The following is a 22,837-nucleotide window of genomic DNA, read 5'->3' on the forward strand; positions in this document are numbered from 1 at the left end:
GAAAATATAAGAACTAATGTGTGAACGTGATTTTCATATATTCTTTGTTCATTTTCTCTTGAATCTAACACACAAATGTCATCTACATGCTTAGTTTTATAAGAACCCGCTCTGCGGTTTTGATGCATATATGAGATTTTTGAAGGCTTTAAAATCAATGGCTCATAATCTTCATAAATATTAAAGCATTCAAAGTTCATATTTTCTCATTTAAAAGTGTTGGAAATGTTCATATTTCTAGTTCTCATATATATATATATAAAATGGACACATGGCTGAAATATACTGCCTGGTTTTGATCTTTATACTTTAGGAGTTACAATATCACAAAATCATTAGAGAAACTATAAATAAGAGAACTCTCCTTCCCCTGTTCCTCCGTATTGCATAACCATGGGTTCGATTGACGCCAATTCGGAAAGAGGCGGTGGCAGCGCCTCATGCAACGGGAAGCCGGCGAGGGAGGAGGCGGCGGGCACCGCCCCTGCCGGAGGAGGGGCGGTGGAGGCGGAGAATGGCGGGGCGCAGCATCGGAAGGCTGGTGCGGCGCCGCTTGAGGTCGGTACTCGGGTGATGTGCCGGTGGAGGGACAACAAGTTCCACCCCGTCAAGGTCATCGAGCGCCGGAAGTTGCAGGGGGGCGGCCCCAACGACTACGAATACTACGTCCACTACACCGAATGTCGGTACTCCCCTCGCTTCCTTCTTTTCCGTTTCTAGGGTTTCTGTGGCAGTAATTCTTACTCGGGTTTTGTTGGAGAATTCTTTTTCTCTGTCGTTTCTACGTCCCACTCCGCTTGGATTTTGTTCCCTTTTGTTTATAGGGTTTACATAGATGGTGCTCATCTTCTAGGGTTTATTTCGGTTTGGGAAATTGGAGAAACACAAAATCGGTTCCGTGGGTTTTGAATTGCCAGTACTTTGTTTGATACCAACAATGAATTTCGTCTTTCTATACACGTGTGTTATTGTTAGCATGTTCTTGTATCTTATCCTTTGCTTCTCTAGGGTTTCTGTCGACATTGATTTTGTTCATGGATTTCAATTAACTAACCGGTAGGAGGTTTCTTCTCCAGTTCTTCCATGCCTTTTTTTCTTTAGCATATTCATTTTTTTAAAACTTTTTTTAAGTCTCTGAGTTCGAGCAACTCTCATAACGGGATTTCTTCTTGAAACAATTGAATTTTTCATCCTTGTCATTGGAAGCGGCGAGGCTGCATTTATTTACTTAAGTTGTGAGTGCGGACATGTTTCAAAACACTGGAATGTGGACCAAATGCACAGTCCTTGTGGTAAGCACTAAACCGGGGTTGAACTTACTATTTCATCACATGTACGAGCATGTGAGGCTGTTATGCCTGCAACTAGGACGCCATCATTTGTCTCCCTCTCCATACTTGTACTCCTAGCTGTAGTTTTTGTTCTGGTTTGATGAATTTTACCTGTTGTCTGACTGGGTAAAGAGCAACTCAAGAAGAAAAAGATACATCCACAGGTGTATTTTTTTCATTGATATGAAAACACTTCCTTTTCATGGAGAGCAGTGAGAAGCCCTTATTCGTTATGTTGTCAGGTAGCCTTACTTTAGTTAGGCAAGTGAATGACCATGTGTGCAATCATCATACAGTGTTTTATATTTCACCTATTTAAGAATTACACATTGTGTTAGATGGCACATTTTTGGGCCTTTCATCCATTACTGGGAATACATTCTTGTGCATGTTAGAAAGAAATGAGATTGACCTAAATATATGGATCATTTTGGCCCCCACTTCTTTTGGCAGCCCATGATTGTAGTAGAATGTTTTTGTAGTTTTCCTGATACAAAAGATTGAACAACATTGTGGAATCATTGAAACACATATTTGATCATATCTTTTTGTGAATGTATACAAAATGTTTGAAGACAATGAATTGCCATTGACACGAGTTCATGGATTACATGAAAAGTCTGCCATATCAAATGTTGCTTCAAGAGATTGGCATTGTTGACCCCATTGGGTGATAGCTCGGATAACTGTCCCTTCTAGGGAGAATATGACCACAAAATATCTTGATGCATATGAACGAACTCAATGTAGACGACAACTGTATGCAGATCATATGAAAGTGGGCTACCTTGGTTATTAGACCAAATATGTCTCTTGCTTGTAATCTGACATCCATAGTTTCAAAAGTTTATAGGATTTCCTTGCCTTCCTCTCAATTGAGTCATGACCTATGTTACTTGGACACTAACACGGGTGTCGGACACAGGAAGAAGTGTCGGATACGGCTGGTCTAAAAAAACTAGATACTTGGACACGGATCTATCTATCTATCTATATATAAATAAATAAAGAAAAAAGAGAGATTTAAAGAATTATGCAATCAAAACCATAAAATATAAAATGCACATTCCTTTCACATTTGTGATCTGATTCTTGATACAAACAAAACTATCAAACATAAACTTTCATAAATTGTCGAGTATATGTTTTTGTTGCTCTATGTTTTTCCTTACAAGTGTGGGTGTTGATTAGCCTTGATGATTTGATTGTGTACTTACAATCTTACATGTTTTTGTACTTCTCAATCTTTTGTACTTACAATCTTATATCTTCAATTTTACTTTTGATGAAGTGTTGATTAATCTCTATATGCTTGGTTTTTCCATGATGCACAGGGTTCAATGAAATCCTTATGGCACTTTGATTGCCCCAAAATAAAACTGATCTAGGAAGTGTCTCATCCACTTTATGTAGCAAATTTTGTATCCATGTCAAATCTGAAGCAATCGTTGCCATGACTTGGTATTCAACTTTAATGGTGGATCAAGCTACAACTCTCTGTTTTCGGCTTGACCATTAAACTAAATTACCTTCAACAAATACATAATAACTAGGGATGACAGTGGACCGAGGCCGGGGCTGGGGACAAGATCTCCACCCTTGCCCGGTCTCAAAATTTTGCCCTTCATCCTCGCACGAGTTTTGATTTTAACCTCCATCTCGGTCCATTCTCCGTTTCATGTACTCCATCCCCAATCCAAACGGGACGAGGCGGGGCCCCTTTTCCTCGATCCTTCCGCTGTTGTTGCCTTCCGCCGTTAGAGGAAGGAGAGGAGAGAAATGGGAGCTCGTGTGACTCGTTAGAAGAAGGAGAGAGGAGAGATTCGAGAAAGAGTTTTACATTAAGGTTAGGAATATATATATATATATATATGATTTTATAATTTGTATAAGGGTATAATAGTAATTTCTTTAACAGGGATCGGGGACAGAGCGGGGCGAGGCGGGGCAAGGGCAAGGGCAAGGGCAAGGGAAAGGGAAAGGGCAAGGGCAAGGGCAAGGGCAAGGGCAAGGGCAAGAGTAAGTTCATCCCCGCACGAGTTTTGATTTTAACCTCCATCCCCGGTCCAAACAGGGCGAGGCAGGGCCCTGTTTCCCCCCGGTCCACTGTCATCCCTAACAATAACCTAAAATTGACCTTTTGTTTGGATCGCCTATCCAATGAACATCTGAAAAGGCTATAAATCTTTCCTTTTATTTCTTCTCTTATAAGACAACCTATCACCCAGGATACCCTTTAGATACCTTAAAATCTGCTTCACTGCTTCCATATGGGTAGTTCTTGGCTGATGCTTAAATTGAGACACTTAGTTTGCAATGTTGGTAAGGTATTATAACATTCTCACAATACTTCTATATTGAGTTGGATCACTATACAATTTCCCATCATTAACACTCAACTGTTGATGCATTAGAACATGAGTTAGTAAAGGTTTGCAATCACACATACCTGTCTTACGCAAGAGGTCTACAATATATTTATATTGGGTTAAGCTCAACCTATCTTTCTTTTCATCAACTTCAACTCCAAAGAAATATTTCAACTGATCAAGGTCCTTCATCTTAAAACATCTGCTCAACACTTCCTTTATTTCTTGAATATATTTATTTGAGTTCCCTGAATTAATTATGTCATCCACATATATAAGCAGAACACTCATGTATCCTTTACCTTTGTGAGTAAACAACGAATGTTCAAGAGAAGATCTATAGAAGCCATGTTTCTGTATCCCATATATTGTCCTCTTAAGTTTAGGCACATATTCAACTAGATCATTTTCACTGTATCCCTGTGGTTGTTCCATGTAAACTTCTTTTTTCAAGTTTCCGTGTAAGAATACATTCTTGACATCAAGTTGGTTCAGGATCCAACCATGATTCATTGCTAGAGATAAAATGATCCTTATTGTTCCCATTTTAATTACAAGGCTAAAAGTCTCCTTGTAATCCATACCATACTCTTGAGTAAACCTTTTTGCAATTAGATGAACTTTATACCTTTTAATATTACCATCTGGTTTATACTTAATCTTATAAACCCATTTTGATCCAGTCAGATTCTTATTTGGAGGCCTTTTAACTACTTCCCATGTATGACATTCATGCAATGCTTTTATTTCCTCATCTATGGCTTCAATCCATTTCTTATTTCTAATAGCTTGAAAATAAGAAATTGGTTCCTCTTGCTTTTCTATCTGTATGAGGAAAGCTTGATGGTTTGTGCTGAAATTTTCATAACTCACCCATTTGTCAATAGGGTGTTTAACCGTAGTTGACCTTCTGAATTCTCATTGTGTCACGATTTCATCAAATTGGCTGATTGCATTTTCATAATTATTCATGTTTTGGGATTGTCGTCTCATATCATTATCAGTTGTCTCTTTCCCTCTTTGAGTATCAACATGACCTTTATATCTCCCATTTGTAGTAGCATTGTCTTCAACATTAATAGAGGCTTCCCTTTGCTGTCCAAGACTGTCTGAGGCACTTTCTTGTGGTAGAATAACATCAATTGGTGTTGAAAATATCTCCTCACTTAACCATTGCTGGTAGTATTCCTGATTGCTCTCCTTTTCTTTTTGAACCTGTTTACAAGAAGATCATACTCAAAAGAACTGCCATCAAATACCACATTTCTGAAAATGCAAAGACATTTATTTTTTATATCATAGCACCTGAAACCTTTATAATTGTCAACATGATAAAAAAAATTTACAAACATGAGCTCTAGGTTCAAACTTGTTTTTTAGAAACTTATTGATGTGAACATAACAAATGCATCTATAGACCTATAAAGAATCATAGTCGGTGTGCTTTCTAAATAAAGCATAATACGGAGACTTGTAATTCAAAATCTTCATTGTCCACATCTTTATAGTGTGAATGGCCGAGTGAAAAGCCTCTGTCCAAAGATATAAAGGAGTTCTACTGGCATGTAACATTGTTGGGACACTTTCAACAATATGACAATGTTTCCTCTCAGCAAGTCCATTTTGTTGAGGAGTGTAAGGGCAAAATAATCTTCTCTTGATTCCATTATTTTCAAGATAAGTAATGACCTCCTTTGAAGAGTACTCACCTCCACCATCACACTGAAAATTCAGAATGGTCCTAGAAAACAAATTTTTGACCAATATATGGAACTTCGTGAATATATTAAAAACTTCACGCTTGTGCTTCATAAAATATATCTACGTCTAACGAGAGAAGTTATCAATGAAAGAAACATAATAATGACTACCAGAAGAAGCATTAAATGTTGGTTCACATCAAAATACACAATTTTAAAAGGTTTCAAAGCTCTTTCATTCAATGAATTAAAATGAAGTACATGACTCTTTGAAACTTGACAACTTAAACATATGGCATTTGCATACCCGCAATCTAAGCTAGAGTCGGGAATGAGATTACTAGAAACCAATCTTTCAATAAAACCTCAACTATAATGGGCAAGATGACCATGCCAAAGATTGAATTTATTTAAACTAGAAGTATTAAACAAAATAGATGGACTCAATGACTCTAAACTAGGTTTTGAAACAAAACCGATTGACTTGGACGCATGATCCTCTTTGAAGACGAACATGTTTATCAATATTTTGCCCTTAGTGAATGTCTTTTTCGTGCGAAGATCCTTGACACAAGCAGAAGATGGAGTAAATTCAACACATGAATTGGTATTATCAATACGCTTAGTGACAAAAATAAGATTTTTCTTGATGTTAGGAATAAGAAAGACATTAGAAAGATTCAAAGAACTAGATTTGGACAAGGGAATTGACATAACATATTTTTAGTGTGCTTGATAGGATGGCGAGTCTCATCTCCATCAACAATACTATCTTTGCCATGGTAAGGAATCAGAGTTAAGAACTTACCCTCATCACATGTGATGTGATTAACAACCCCAGAATCGAGATATCACACTCATTGCTCGTTATGCTTTAGATTAAGTCCTGCAAGGGTAGCAAGTAATAGCTGCTTATCTATAGGCAGTTGTCCTTCACCACTAATCTGACCATTTATCTAACCTCTAAATTGATTTTTGTCTTGGTTTTTATACTGCGTTGATCCTTGACTGTAACTAGGATCATCTTTGAACTAACAATTTGCTTTATCATGTCTCGATTTCTTGCATATGAAAATAAGTAGGGATAGGACGTTGTCCTTGTGCAGAAATACTAGGATGAATATTGAGTGTATGAAGTATGCCTTGGCCTCCCTGATTACCTCTACGTCCTCGTCCCCGACCTCCTTTAAAATATCCTCTTTCACGACCACATGACACATTACTAATAAGAACTTCTTGAGATTCATTGGATGTCTGAAACTTCATAAACAACCATGGCAAGTTGATTTCATCTTATTGAGATATTCCATAATGAACATGAACCCCTTCAAATTTTGAAATTCTTTCATCAAGAACATAACTATGTAATCTGATATCTGGGAATACGTCTTGACTAACCTACAATCATCTGGCACTCCAATGAAGACCTCTTGTGACAAAATAAAAATAATATATGCAACTAAAGCCTAGTCTCTTTTCACCAATAAAATAAATTTTGGATTCCTGACATTAACATATGAAAATAACAATCCCATTCTCATCCGTACCCTCCTTGATGACATATTTTGGTGGAGGGATGATGGACCCATCAAGGTGTCCAGAGAGATCTTGACTCCTAATAAAAAAAATTATTTGCCTCTTTCATGTTAGAAATTTGGAATTGTTCAATTTTTTAGAAACCAATTAAGGTAAGAAGGTAGAGGACAGGGATGGTTGAGGATTTGAATCCATAGGAAAGTAGACGAGAATAATAAAGATATAAAAATAATATTTAACCAATCACGTCAATATAAGACCAAAGCTGGACTGACTTTTTTTTGTCGGTAAATCTAGTAGACAGAAGAAATTACAATATGATCAGGAACCCACAGTTTCTGATACAAAGCCAAGAGATAACGTGATGGTCAAGAAGAAAGAATTAAGACAAATTTCCTGTAATCTGATTTAGAGCTGTAAATCTGATCAGATTTAGGATCTGTAACCTTTTTCCGTTTTTTTATTTTAAATCAGATTTCAGATCTATAACAGAAAAAAGATTTAAACATATAAAGAAAGTACCAGCTGTGTGACGTCAAAAGAAAAAAAGAACAAAATTGATGTCAATCAAGAAACATTAATATTAGATCTGAATCTAAAATCAGATTTTCAGATATGTAAAACTGAACTGGCAGGGCAAGATTCAAACAGAATAGAGAAATCATAAACAGTATGACGTCAAATCAGAAAAGAAAGAAAATATCAAAGAAAAAGAAAGAAAGCTTTTTGATTTGTTTAGTTCTCTGACAAGGGGTTGCTGCTGAACCGTGTGATGGGATCTTCTATTTATAAAACATGACATACAATCTATATACAATAAGGAAACTGATAAAAAGCGACATGCAGAAATAGGAAGGTTACATGTAATGTCAGACTCTCTATATGTTGGATCTGGATCCAATATCCAGATCCTACTGGCGTTATCTCTTAATATTAGATTGTAGACAGTTCAGGAGAACATGACAGTGTAGTGGAGGCACTTGCCTTTGGTAGAAGCTCCATTTTAGTCTGGGTATATAAGAAGGTTGAAGCAAGTGGTCCATTGGATTAGCCAGTTCAAAAGGGTTAGGCTGTTGGCCAGGACTCTAAAATGTTCCTAACAATAGTTGATGGGGGTAAGATTGGAATCTAAATGGATGAAGGGGTTTGGATGATGCTACGCTATATTAGTGTTTTGTTGGTAAGAAGTAAAATGACTTGTTGACCACATTAGGAATGAAAATGGGATTGATAAAAACTTGGATTTGCTAGGAAGAAAAGACCAAATCTGACGATACTTTCTGTATTACAAATGGAAATCTGCCAAGTCACACACACCAGAGGAGAAGATGGAGGGAAGACACATGTTCTTCTGGTTGCTGTTAAAACTTGTTGGAGGGATGTTAGCATTTTAAAGGACAACATCTGACAATAAAAACTGCCATTAATAGTGGCTTTTAGAGACCCCACGCATCACAAGTCCGGGAAACGAGTTCGTCAAATTTTTGAAAAGGATATGACACAAATTTTTTAATTTTGATATATATATATATAATGCACATTCAAAGTTTGTAAAGCAATAACACATGAATACCATCTTAAATGCAAATTTTTGAACAAACAGTTCTTGATAATAAACATTAATAGTAAATCCTAGTTGAAAATTTTGGCATCTAGTGTTATTGAATGATAAATTTTAAAAGAACAGTCATTCAAGTAAATCCATAATGAACGATCAAGATCATAAAAAGTAGATAGATGAAGCTAGAATGTGGTTCTGACTGTATTCGATATAGGTCTGACTGTTTAAGAAGTGTCACGGTGTTAAATGTTGTGTTGTTTAATTGTGGTATGTGGTAAAGCGTGTTTGTTGGGTTCTTGGTTTGTCAACTTTCATAGTGCCTCCCTCATTTTATCTGTGCAAGTTTATTGGTGATGATTCTCCTTTTCTTTTCTCTTTTTTGGAAGAATGAAGGCTTGGGGCCATGAACACCCCAAATTTTCTAAAAAAATCAAAAATTTCCTTTTTGCCCATGACCTCAATAATCGGGTCAACCTCTGATAAAAAAACCATTCATTTCTCGGATTCACTGGAATCCAAATTCAATTTTTATTTCCGACCCAATCTATAATCCAAATCGGATATCCGGACCCAATTCTGATCCTGGATCTCTTATTGTTCAAAAAATAAAAAAATCAATTCTTTGAATTTTCTCGGATGTTTTATCTGGATCCAATCGAAATAGAGGCTAAAAAGAAAAAGAGAAGGAAAATAGAGAACAAAGAGGAAAAATTTTGCAATGATCACAGGGGCCCATTTGGAATTAGGATTCTATGCACCACAAGTAGGACTAAGAGAAGCCCTTAGGCTAATCACAATCCTGTTCTCTGATAAACAAGTGATTTAAAAAATTATCAAGGTCGTCCTGGTAGATCTGCCATTCAGATAGTAACATAGTGTTTGCATTTTATTTCTCTTGTCATGGGTGATAGAACCTTAGGAATTATTAGAGCGCCATGTGGAAGTGGGTATCCCTACCCAAGGTTGTAAGTATCGTATCATTACCCGTATTGGTCAGGCCCAAAGTAATAATGTATCGTATCGTTTCATAAAATATCATAATTTTTTAATAAAAAATTTCTAAAAATCCAAAAAAATAAAAAAATCAGAAAAAATTAGCAAAAATTCTAAAAAAATCATGTCACATGAAACAATGATGAATTGCACAAAATACAACCATAAAATTACATATAAAGCATTTATGTCTCTATGAGCTGCTATGAATGACATGCATCTCATAACACAACAACAACAACTACGCCTTCATCCCAAAACAATTGGGGTCGGCGATATGAACCAACAAAGAAAATCATTCTGGGTCTTCCACATGAATCCTTCTCATCCAATCATTTCTATCCAATGCCATGTCCTCGGTGAGGTTCAAAGCATTCATATCCTTTCCTATCATCTCCATCCAAGTCTTCCTAGGCCTACCCCGACCTCTTTTAACTAATATATTTTCCCATTTCTCCATCCTTCTAACTGGAGCATCATTAGGCCTTCGCCGAATATGTCCAAACCACCGTAAATGATTCTCTCTCATCTTATTTTCAATGGGTGCAACGCCTACCTTCTTACGTATCTCCTCATTCTGAATCTTATCTTTTATTGTATTTCCACGCATCCATCTAAGCATACACATCTCAGCTACACTCATTTTTTGAATATGATGTCTCTTGACAGCCCAACATTCTGAACCATATAGTAAAGCGAGCCTAATAGTCGTCCTATAAAACTTTCCCTTCAACCGCAATGGCATTCTACGATCGCACAACATTCCAGTTGCACATTTCCATTTCATCCACCCAACCTTTATCCTATGATTTACATCTCCATCAATTTCTCCATACTTTGATAGATCCCAAATATTTGAAACAATCATCCACCGGTATTTCTTGCTCACCAAGCTTCACTACACTCCCATCACTATTTCGTTGCTTACTAAACCGACGTTCCATATATTCTGTCTTACTCTTACTCAACTTAAAACCTCTTGCTTCCAATGTCTGTCTCCATAATTCTAACTTAGCATTAACCCCAGCTCTAGACTCATCAATCAAAACAATATCATCACCAAACAACATACACCACGACACATTTTCTTGAATTGATCCCGTAAGCTCATCCATCACTATAGCAAATAGGAAAGGGCTTAAAGCAGATCCTTGATGTAACCCAACCGTTATAGGAAAATTGGTTGTCACCCCTCCACAAGTGCGGACATTGGTTACTACTCCTTCATACATATCCTTAATTATACTAATGTACTTGAGAGAAACACCTTTCTTCATCATTGTCCACCAGAGAACGTCCCTAGGTACTCTATCGTATGCCTTCTCCAAATCAATAAAAACCATATACAAATCTTTGTTCCTCTATCTATTTCTCTCAATAAGTTGTCTAAGAAGATGTATAACTTCCATAGTTGATCTTCCAGGCATAAAACCAAATTGATTCTCCGATATCATGACAACCTTCCTCAACCTAGACTCAATCACCCTCTCCCAAAGTTTCATAGTATGACTCATGAGTTTTATACCACGATAGTTTGTGCAATCTTGTATATCACCCTTATTCTTATATAGAGGCACCAAAGTACTCTTCCTCCACTCATTAGGCATCTTATTTGTCCGCCAAATCTTGTTAAAAAGATTTGTCAACCATTCTAAACCTTTCTCTCCCAAGCATTTCCAAGCCTCGATAGGTATACCATCTGGGCCAATTGCACTTCTTGATTTCATTTTCTTCAAAGCCTCTGCAATTTCTTTCTTTTGAATCTTGCGCATGAAGTCACGATTCATCTCATGAAAATGAATGAACAAGTCTCCAAGATCCTGAACATGACTTCCATTAAATAGCTTATTAAAATAATCTTTCCATCTCTCCTTAATCTCCCCATCTTTGATTAAAACCCTTTGTGTTTCATCTTTGATACATCTAATCATACCCAGATCCCTCGATTTCCTATCTCTCATCTTTGCAAGCCTATAAATATCCTTCTCGACCTCTTTGGTATCCAATTTGTCATAAACCTCCTTATATACCTTATCCCTTGTGTTTCGAATTACTTTTTTAGCTTCCTTTTTTGCTATCATATACTTCTCAAAATTCTCATTATCATGACTCATACTTAGATTTCTATAACACTCTCTTTTAACCTTAATAGCTAATTTGACATCCTCGTTCCACCATGATGTATCCTTACCTAGCGGTGCACCGCCTTTAGACTCACCCAATACCTCCTTAGCCACCTTTCTCATGCCACCCGCTATCTTATTCCACATTGAGTCTGAATCCTCCTCGAGACACCAATCAACTTCCTTAACTACCTGCTCTAAAAACATTCTTTGTTTAGCTCCTTTCAGTGCCCACCACTTAATTCTAGGATCTATCCTATGTCTATCCATTTTGCGGCATTGTCTAATTCTAAGATCTAAAATTAAGACTCTATGTTGTGTAGCTACACTTTCTCTCGGTATAACCTTATAATTGATGCAACAACCCCTATCTCTCTTTCTAAGTAGGAAAAAATCTATCTGACTCGTATTAACCCCACTTTTAAATGTTACTAGGTGAGACTCCCTCTTCCTAAACCAAGTGTTTGCTAAGATCATATCATAGGACAAACCAAAATCTAAAATCCTTTCTCCACTTTCGTTTCTTTCTCCTATACCATAGCCTCCATGGATACTCTCAAATCCATCCTTACTAATGCCTACATGTCCATTAAGGTCACCGCCGATGAAAAGCTTTTCACCATAAGATATCCCTTGTGCTACTCCATCTAAATCTTCCCAAAATTGATGCTTAATGGAATCATCTAAACCTACTTGAGGTGCATAAACACTAATAATATTAATAATATCCGTACCTAATACTAATTTAATAAGTAAAATCCTATCACCCTTCCTACGGACCTCAACTACATTATCTATAAACTCACGACTCATAACAATCCCTACTCCATTCCTATTTCTATTTATTCCTGCATACCAAATCTTATATCCCCGAGGTTCTATCACTTTTGCCTTCTCACCTACCCATTTGGTCTCGTGTAGATATAAAATATCAATCTTTCTCCTACACATAACATCTACTAACTCTACCAACTTACTAGTTAAAGATCCTATGTTCCAAGTGGCTAACCTAATTTTATGGTCTTGGACTAACTTCTTTACCCCCACCCGTCCAACAAAGTGAGGGAACCCTTGCCTATTTGACACCACACCCGGGCGCCGGTGTGACGCGTTGCTTCCGGGCGACGACCTAGCAACCCTTGCCCATTTATCACTGCCTCCGGGCCTATAGAGTACGCGTCGCTCAGTAGGGAACACCCCAACGAAATTCTCATATTGGTTCATATTCATAGGGTATGACTAAGTTTTTATGCTGGCTGTCACTGGCCTACCGCAACCCTCCTCCTTTATCCGGGCTTGGGACCGACAGTGTATAACTAAAGAGTTATACACAGGCGGAGTTGACATGCATCTCATAAGAAAAATGTAAATTGTAAAATAATAAACAACACTAAGCTAACAAGTCATAAGATCCATAACAATGCATGTTTACATAAACCAAAAACAAAATTCCCAAGTGTTTCTCAATACTTAAAAATTTTACAAAAATGAAGACTTCTTCTTGCAAGAAATCAAGCCCTAAATTACTCTCAAGTTCTTTAGGAGTGAACACAAACTCACCTTAATGAGTTTTTTTTATATATTTCATAAAAGAAAAAGATAAAAAATGAATTGAGTTTAACCTATGTCACATGGGTGCGGGGGTGCGGCACTTTCAAAAAACTTGGGTGTGGCAAAAATATAAAAAATTATATATATATAAAGTCCAAAAGTTGGACATAAATGACCCTGGGTGTGTTGACTGCACCCAGGGTCAGGTTGACCGCATCGGGTGCGATGCGGGTGCAGCACCTAGTTGAACAGAAAATGCACTAATTGTGTATTGTAAGATACACCCTGTATCTTACTATACAGGGGGTGTATCATATGATACACCCAATACAGGTATGATACACACCTGTATCTTGATATGGGTTTGTATCATATCGATTAGGCCCAAAGTAACAATACGTATGGTACAATACAGTACGATACTTACAACACTTTTCCTACCAATACTAGAGGATATATACCACAAAATAGAGCATTTCCGCATATTGTTCAATTGAGGTTAGGAGTGACTCCTATTGTATTTTCAGCTGGCATGTAAGGGAAATTGATGTTTGATCTTACCCATACTTAACTTTATATACAAAGCAGCAACCCACCTATGTTCCTCTTGCATCTTACTTGTTTTGTTATTGAATTAAGTTTATTATTATTCAACTTTTTAGGTTTAGTTCAACTTTGGGTGTGAACATTGATCTTTTTTAAGTTTTTAACTGACAACCAGATCTGGATGCATATTGGATATAATCTAGGCCATATCTAATCTATTTTGGCCTTTGTTGGAAAATCTTGAGATATGGTATTCAAAGATGGTAGGTTTTTGGGAATTCTGTGATTCTATGAATGCTGGGTTTTTCCAATCCTATTCTAAAAGTCTTGTTTCAGCCATTCTTTTTTTATGATTAGTTATTGGACTCAGTAATACACTGCCCCTCCTCTCTCTAGCCTTTTTCCTTTTAAATTCTACAGTAAGGTTTATCTAGAAAGAATAAGTGCCTTTAACTTACTATTATTCCATGGTCCTTGCTTCAGTCAACAGAAGACTCGATGAGTGGGCTAAGCTTGAACAACTTGATCTTGATTCAATGTGGACTGATGTGGATGAGAAAACAGAGGAGAAGGTATGTCTTGTGATTCATATTTGAAGTTCTTGATCTGCTATGCAGTTTGTTTCTTCCATCATGAAGATCCACCAGTATCATTGAAAATTGATAGGCACCAGATTCTCTTATGCATCTTTCAATTTGGTTATATTAATGATAATTGCTGAAATTCCACGAGAACTACTCTTGTAAAATTTTGATCATTTTGATATCTTATGATGTAGATGTTAAAATATATAGTTATATATAACTATATTTCTCGATATATCCTGATGTAATTTAGTCTGCCTACCAGGGGTATTTTGGTAATTTAGTCTGCCCACCAGGGGCATTTTGGTTATTTCATACATTGGTATGGCTGTCATTGCACCCATTATTGACGTTGGAGCATCTCCCAACGGTCATATTTATGACCGTTGGGAGCTCCCCAACGTCTATAATGGGAGCCCCATGGTCTCTCATTTGTATATAAATAAGGCTCAAAGGCCTTTGTATTCTCAAGCTTTTCTAAAAGCTATTCATCAGTAAACAATTTTTTGTATGTGTGTTCTTGTCTCTTTTGAGACTATTTAGCACTTTTGTGCTTGTGTTGGGCTATTGTGCATTATATTCTTTCTTTGTGATCGTGTGTTCGTGATTGAATCATTCTCATTGGAGGCTCCCACATACTTCATTACATGGTGTCAAAGCAAGGCATCTTGGTCTTGGTATCTTGTTCGTGTTTGTGCTTCGAAAGAAAGATTTGAATTGATGTACGGCTTGAACTCGAGACTCTTGTATTCCGGTATGTATTTTCTTTGGATTCTCTACTTTAAATATTTATGGTATATATTTAAAAATATGTTTAAAATATTGTGGCTATTTATTAAATGTGTTAAAAGTGAATATGTTTTCAAATTAATTAAAATTAGAATTTATAAAAATTATTGTCTTTTGATATATGTTTTGGCGTAAGCTTGTTTACTTGAAATATGTGTTTTGATTATAAATATGTATACTTTTTTGAAAAATATCATGGAAATTATATTTTGCAAGAGTATGTGGTTTCTTAAAAATCTTAAATACTGTGCTTATTCATGTTGTTTGCAAAATACTAATTTTTTTGTATTGTATTATCGTAATGATCATTGGTGACTTTAAGCATGTGTCAAAGCATGATTTTTAGGTATATTATGTGAATTTCATGTCAAAAATGTGTTCCTTAGGAACTTTAGATTCTTGTATGATGTATACCTTGAGTCATCATGATTTTAAATTCTTTGGTAATACCATGGATATTTTGTATGCTCTCATATTGACATGCTCATGTCCCATATTTTTATGATTATGTGGCTTCAATGGTTGACTTTAATTTTCATATCTTTTATATAGAATATGTGGCTATTAGTTATTAGATTATCTTATTGCTTTAAGTATTCATGATTGGTGGTAATTATGTATGTTTTTGGATTTATATATGGTTCTTTGAGAATCTCTATATGTGTTTTTTCCTTAACATTATATGTCCTTGTTGTCCAATATTAGACTTATGATCTAAATTGAGCTATCTTTTTATATAGACTTATATTGGTCATGATCATTCACCATTGTTATTGATATAATCTTAATTGCCTTTCCTTGTAGAAGATATTAATTGATATCTTGTTTTCCATATGATTTATCTATCTATATTGGGTTTGATTGAGAACTTTGTTTTTCAAATCGATTCTTATGTATGAACTCTCTTATTTGGAAATTGGTTTTCATGTGCTTGTATCGCCTTATTATAGCATTTGTTTTGTCCATCACATAATTTTATATGATGCATCATTTCTTTTTTACCCTTGTTGTTGTTGGGTCAGAGTTAGCCATTGATGTGAGTTATGTGTGCACCTCAAGTCATTTTATCAATATGAATTATCAAGTTTATGAGTGTCATGTTGACACGTGTCTTGAGTCTGATTGATAGTTGATTGGCCTCTAAATCCATGTTGCTTTTGTTGAACAAGAGATGTTTGTTGGGGTGAGTTTGTGGGCTTCAGTTTTCGTTAGTTTAGATTGTCAGCTTATAGTTTGGCTTTAATTGACGGTTGTTTGATCTCTAGTTCTGTGAGGATGTTGTATCACTCATTGTATATTTGGCCATTATTATAATAGATGCTTATAATTATGTTTATCTGTGATGGCTATTTATTTAGAAAATGTTTATTCATTGAAATATTTTCTTGCATGTGTTTTTGTTATGAAAAATTGTTATTCTTTGAAAACAATTTTCATACATTATGTACTTTAAATATGATTTAATTGCATGTTGGATATGTATGTGTCTCATATTAGTTATCTTGTACACATTGTTGTATGCATGGATTTAGTTAACTCTTCTTTTGTGAATGGACTCCATTGTGAGTTTTTTTATTGTCCACTTGTGTATCCATTTGGTGGTGATATTTGAATATCACCGTTTCATTACATGGTATTTGAATATTTTATTGTTGGGATTTTGAATTTTCTCATTGTAATTATGTTTATCTGTGATATTAAACCTTGTTGTATGTGGGATTCTGAATTTCCTCATTGTTTCCGGCTAGGCATTTGTATGAAAATGGCTACTTTTTAAAAAAACCCTTTTCATGAATATTTTATTTTCTCCTTGTGTGGATTTAACTCGGTGAGTTGTCTTGTTGTTTAATCGTTCTCTTTTGATCTTGTTTGTAATATTTAAGGGTTCATATTTATGTGACATGTTAAATATATATGTGTTGATTATCTTAAATGCATGAAGTTAACTCTCCTTTGTTGTTGGCTGTTTTTGAGTTTTCACATCTTATCCATGATTGCGGACTTTGCTTAGTATGCTTTACTTTGTCATTTTGAAGTATTGGGATATTATGCATGCGTGATTATTTAATAACATGTGCTTTTGTGCTCAAATTATCTGATCAATATCTATGAAATATGTGTTGATTTTGTGATTACATTCTTCTAAATTAGATTCCTTTGAAGTATGATCATCTTATATATGTTTTTGATTTTTTCAAAATTGTTTTTAAACCTTTTTATTATGTTTAAATTCCTGTGCTTAAAATTATTAAAAACATTTTGTCTTAACACATCTTTTTAGATATTTTCTCTCTCTATATATATTGTAGTTTTGGTGTGTTTGGACATCTTCTCTCCATAATATATAACTAATATAGTTAATTTTGAATTCTTCTTTTATGTTTTATGATATATATCCTTGTATATAGTTGGGATGTTTTGTTAGCTCTATTTACAGGTTCGATGATATTGAAGTTCCTAAAGACCCTTTGTATAATAGAGCATATGATTGAAGATCAAGAGCACCCTTTAAGAAAACAACGGATGGAAGAACTTGATGGAGTCAATGAAGACTTTTTATGTAGTGGGATCTTTCTTTTGTAATTGCAAACTTACGGTGAGTCACCATAAGTTTGAGAGAGTGTTGAAATATAGTTATATATAACTATATTTCTTGATATCTTGATGTAATTTAGCCTGCCCACCAGGGGCATTTTGGTCATTTCATACATGGGTATTACTGTCATTGCACCTATTATAGATGTTGGGGCATCTTGCGCATCTCACAACGGTCATTAATATGACCGTTGGGAGCTCCCCAACGTCTATAATGGGAGCCCCATGGTCTCTCATTTGTATATAAATAAGGCTCAAAGGCCTTTGTATTCTCAAGCTTTTCTAAAAGCTATTCATCAATAAACAGTTTTTTTTGTATGTGTGTTCCGTCTCTTTTGAGACCATTTAGCACTTTTGTGCTTGTGTTGGGCCATTGTGCATTATATTCTTTCTTGGTGATCAGGTGTTCGTGATTGAATCATTCTCATTGGAGGCTCCCACACACTTCATTACAGTAGAAGCAAGAATTGCTGAATTTCCATTATAAATTTTCCTCTCACTATCAGTCATCAGAATGATTCCCTTTTTAATATTTGTTTTCGAGAGCCCATCAAGATTCAAAACCACAATTTCTCCTGGAATTTTCTTGCTGGGGAACCTATTTGGCTTTTCCTGTAGATTGTTTCATTTTAAGCAAGATTTCTGTTTCCTTTATGAGTTTATAACTGTTATATTTTTTAGGCAACTGGTTTGAAGATGACACGTCATCAGAAAAGGAAAATTGATGAGACCCATGTTGAGGTATAATTTCTTTTTCTTTCCTTTTATGTTATACAAAGTTTTGATCAAGGTTGTGTTGATTTTGTTGATATGTTAAACCAATTGTTTATTTGTTATTACCCTAATTGGTGTACAAGGAATTGGGCCTTGGCATGACCCTACTTTGAACCTGTTACTTCGGTGGGATGACCCAGGTGACACAACAAAGGACATGTCTTTCATTTATGAAAAAACAGTCATAAAATATTTCAGTTTCTACCTACCTGAGTTTGTTAAACCAATATTCTTGCAAACTGGCATCCCTTTGATTAGGTTTTATGCCTTGCGGTGTGAGAAAGCAACAATAGACAATATTTTTATCTCGCCTTTGCTAACCTTTCCTTTGTTGCTCGTTTTTGGTTTTATTTTATGATTTCTTGCGGTAATTGTTTTAGTAAAAAATAGGAATTTGTTATGCAAGTATTTTTGGGATTATCATTTGACTGATATGTTTAATTTTTCAGTGCTCATCGATAATTACTCTCTTGTTCTTGGGATTGAGCTGGCATACTACTGGGACATTTAAGTTTGGATTTTGTTTGATTCTTTCTTTGTGTTTATCTACAACATTGATATCTAAACTGATTATAGATTTTACTGTGCAGTATCTATTTCATGTAAAATTAGATATAGTTTTGTGATCTTAGATCTATATTTGGTTATATTTATGTTTATGTTTAGATGCTTACAATGCTGTCTTCTCCATAAGTCTTTGATTTGCTAATGATTTCATGTATATTATTTTTGCAAAAGAAGCTTTTTTAGTTGACTTTTTGCTGATATGTGCTATTAACAGTTGTGCCATTTAAACTCTCAGCCAGTTAATCTAAGAGATGCTTATTATGACTTAGCTAGGGACATGAGGAGCTGGATGCTGCTAGCCTAAGGGAGCACGAGGAGTTCACCAAAGTGAAAAACATAGCAACTATAGAACTCGGGAGATATGAAATTGAAACATGGTACTTTTCACCTTTTCCTCCAGAATATAGTGACGTATCGAAACTGTATTTTTGTGAGTTCTGCCTCAATTTCATGAAGCGCAAAGAGCAGCTACAGAGGCATATGGTGAGCTACACATCATTTGATTATTGGGCCTCTTTTTTATTATTTTAAATTCCTTATATTATGCTCTTAACTAGTAGCGAATTTGAGTATTCTGGCTTTTTGAGTTAGTTCTAACCTTTTCTGTCAGTATATTTATATTATTCATGTTTTCTATGAATTTTAGTTGTATTTATCATTTGTATTGGGAATTCAGTGCAAGATGCATCTAGTTTTATATGTATTTGCTTGTGCATTGTGTCTAACATATGTCATATGAGATGACATGTTAAGTACCTGCACCTCGAGGGCATGAAGTGTATGCCTCAAGGCAAGGCATATGCCTCATGCTTTGAGGTGTAGGGCTGAAGTGTAATGCCCACTGAGGCATGCGCCTCAGCCTATGAGGTGCACACGTCAGTTATGTTGGTTCAATGGAGACCAATATACTGACATTATTACAAAAAAAGTAAATGCACAACAAAAAAGGAAAAGAGGGGAGGAGGCTGCTCTTCGCTGCTTCCCCTTCTCGTGTTTGCCGATATGCTCTAGCCTCCTTTTGCTAGCAAAATCACATGCAGCTGGCAAATGATGCTGCATATCCAGGTGAGATGTGCCTCTAATTAAGAGGATGATCTCTTAGGTGCTTGCCTTTTGGAATTAACCAAACTGGGTGATGCTTGATGTGTTGGCTAGAGCCAATCAGCCAATGCCGGGTTGGGACTGGGTCTCATCACCACCACACACTCACACTCTCTCCCTCCATGAACAGCTTAGATTAAAAAAATGGACTGGAGCAATGCCACTAGTCAACCATGTCTGGTTTACAACACCCACTGTTATAAGCATGCTGCTTCAGAAATCAGAATATCGATCCAGTAAAAAGTCAGAAACATTCATTCTGTTCTTTGGAAATATTGTTAAGATATGTGTTGTTGATATATATAGTCTCTCTCTCTCTCTCACACACACACACACACACACACATATATATATATATATGCATGTGAATACATATATTTAAATATTGTATATATAAATATATATTTATTTATTTCTGTTATATTTTAGAGTGTATTTAGGTTTTATATAATTTTTACTTTTCATAAAGGTATTATGGTTGTTTGACCAATATTGTCGTTGGGACCCCCCAACGGCTAGATTTCTAGCCGTTAGGAGCTCCCCGACAACTCTTTGTGACCTCCTTTGTATCTTGTATTGTGTATAAATAGGGAATTTCGTGTCCCCTATATGTTAATGCCTTTAGTGCATTTTATGATTAATAAAATTATTTTATTTTAAGTGTGTTGTGCTATCTTTCTTTGGCCCTTAGTGGCTCTTGTGTTTGCATCCATTGTGGGTTGTGCTTTTGCCTCTTGTGTGAGGTGTGACTCTCTCATTTTGTTACATGGTATCAAAGCTTTGGGCTCTTGACTCTTGTGGACAAAGTGTTTGTGTGGATGTGAGCTCGTGGATCATGGGGTCGTGGTGTTCAAAAGAGCCTTAATTGTTCATCTCTCTCTCTCTCTCTTTGATCTTGCTCACTTTCATGGAGGAGAACCGTAAGACCATCACCATTATTTTCGTGAGACTCAATAATACCAACTATGTGAAGTGGGTTTCGATTATGAAACATTATATTTGGAGCAAAGGGCTATAGGGATTGGTGGATGGCACCGAAAATGAGCCAAAACTCGTTCTCACCATGAATGACAATGAAAAAAGTTGCGCTTCAAGGAAATGATATGTCCAAAGCCGTTGCTGATGATGAGAAGAGATGAAAAGAGTGGAAGATGGGTCATTCTTAGATCATGGCAAGGGTTATCAATAGTGTGGACATCAAGAAATGTGCAAGCTTAGCAAAATTTGACTATGCTAGTGATGCATGAAAATATCTCTAAGATATGTACTCTTTAAAAGATATTGCTCATGTATGTAACCTTCAAAACAAAGTGAGGACTATGACCCAAGAAGACATGCACATACATGAATATTATAATGCTCTCTCTCTCCTTTGGGATGAGTTAGCTCTCCTTGAGCCTAAGTGGCCTTGTCCTATGGACATTGAGCTCCGTGAAAAACAAGTTAAAGAAGAACATTTTTTACCAATTTGTCAATGGCCTTAGGGCTGAATTTGAGGGAACTAAGTCCGCTCTCCTCCGTAGAGGTGGTGTTCCCTTTATTGTTGAGACTCTAGAAGAGTTAACTATGGAGGAAAATAGGATAAAGAAGCCTACCTCCTTCAAAGATGAAGATTCCGTGCTAGCTATGTCTAGGCCCGAAAACAATACAACGATCCAAAAATCTACGGCTGTTAAGGCATCGATTTTTCCTGAATCATAAACACATGTTTTTCGAAAAAACATGATCCAAGAGTCGATTATGACTAAATCAAGCATGTTGAACACATCTATGTGGCTAGGTTGTGTCAAAACAACTTGCATCGTGAGATTCAAACTAGATTATAGGTACAATCGATTATGCCAAATATAAACCCTATATATATTTTGCTGTAGTCATTTATACATACAAATTACAATCTAATAGAAAATGCCATTTTTTCAACTTTTTTGCAATTTTTTTGTGGATCTAAGTCATCTAACCTTACTGATGTGATCTATAGTTTGTTTAATACATACTAGGTTTTAGATCATGTACTTTCATCATGTAAGCAGGCTTTCCAAGTGCTTCAAAAATCAATGGCCCAGAACGTGCCAAATTATCAAGAATCAAAAGGTCATACTTTTACATCAAAAAATATGAATCCAAGGTGTGTTTCCTAGAAAATAAAACATGTTGAACACATATGTGAGATCAGATTGAATGGATGCAGCTTGCATCTATGATTTCCCAACTAGATTGTGTATTGTAGACAATAGCAAATATATATGAGAAGGGGGATGGTCCTACCTCTTTTTATCGTTAGGTCTCTTTAGGACCTTCCAAAAATCGTACTTTCAAATATTTTTTGCTCAATCCTTTCCAAAGGATGTGCTTATCATTGTTTACTCAATAGAGAACATGTATTTGATTAATATTTTTTACGCTCAGATGTGTATTTTAAACGGGTAAAAAAAATCAATGGTTGATATTATACTAAAATTTGATGATAAAAATATTTACATTTGTACATCAAATCAATTTGAAAGAAAGCTTGTTTCTTAGTAAATAAGCAATGATAAACACATCTAACGGTTCAAATCGAGCAAAAAATACTTGAAAGTACGTTTTTAGTGGATCCTAATGGGACCTAACGAAAAAGGGGTAGGACCATCCACCCCCTTCTCTCTCTCACTATATATATGGGTAAATATTGGCTACTAATGAAGGTATGGAACTAATGAGCTAGAAATCATAGT

The 22,837-nt window shown here is 35.7% G+C and overlaps 1 protein-coding gene across 1 annotated transcript in view; it reads left to right on the forward strand.

Moving 5' to 3' along the window:
* Window positions 1-343: 343 nt before the first annotated feature.
* The window catches only part of LOC149816692 (histone acetyltransferase of the MYST family 1-like), a 49,258-nt gene continuing 26,764 nt past the window's right edge, over window positions 344-22,837 (forward strand). Inside the window, exons 1-4 of the mRNA XM_089987229.1 lie at window positions 344-682; window positions 14,194-14,282; window positions 18,360-18,419; window positions 19,293-19,502. Of these exons, the coding sequence (XP_089843355.1) occupies window positions 394-682; window positions 14,194-14,282; window positions 18,360-18,419; window positions 19,293-19,502 (648 nt within the window). The 5' untranslated portion in view covers window positions 344-393. The remainder of the gene's footprint in view (window positions 683-14,193; window positions 14,283-18,359; window positions 18,420-19,292; window positions 19,503-22,837) is intronic.

The sequence above is a fragment of the Nuphar pumila genome, chromosome 14 (genome assembly GCF_984573655.1).
Source record: "Nuphar pumila chromosome 14, dmNupPumi1.hap1.1, whole genome shotgun sequence".
Taxonomy (NCBI): domain Eukaryota; kingdom Viridiplantae; phylum Streptophyta; class Magnoliopsida; order Nymphaeales; family Nymphaeaceae; genus Nuphar; species Nuphar pumila.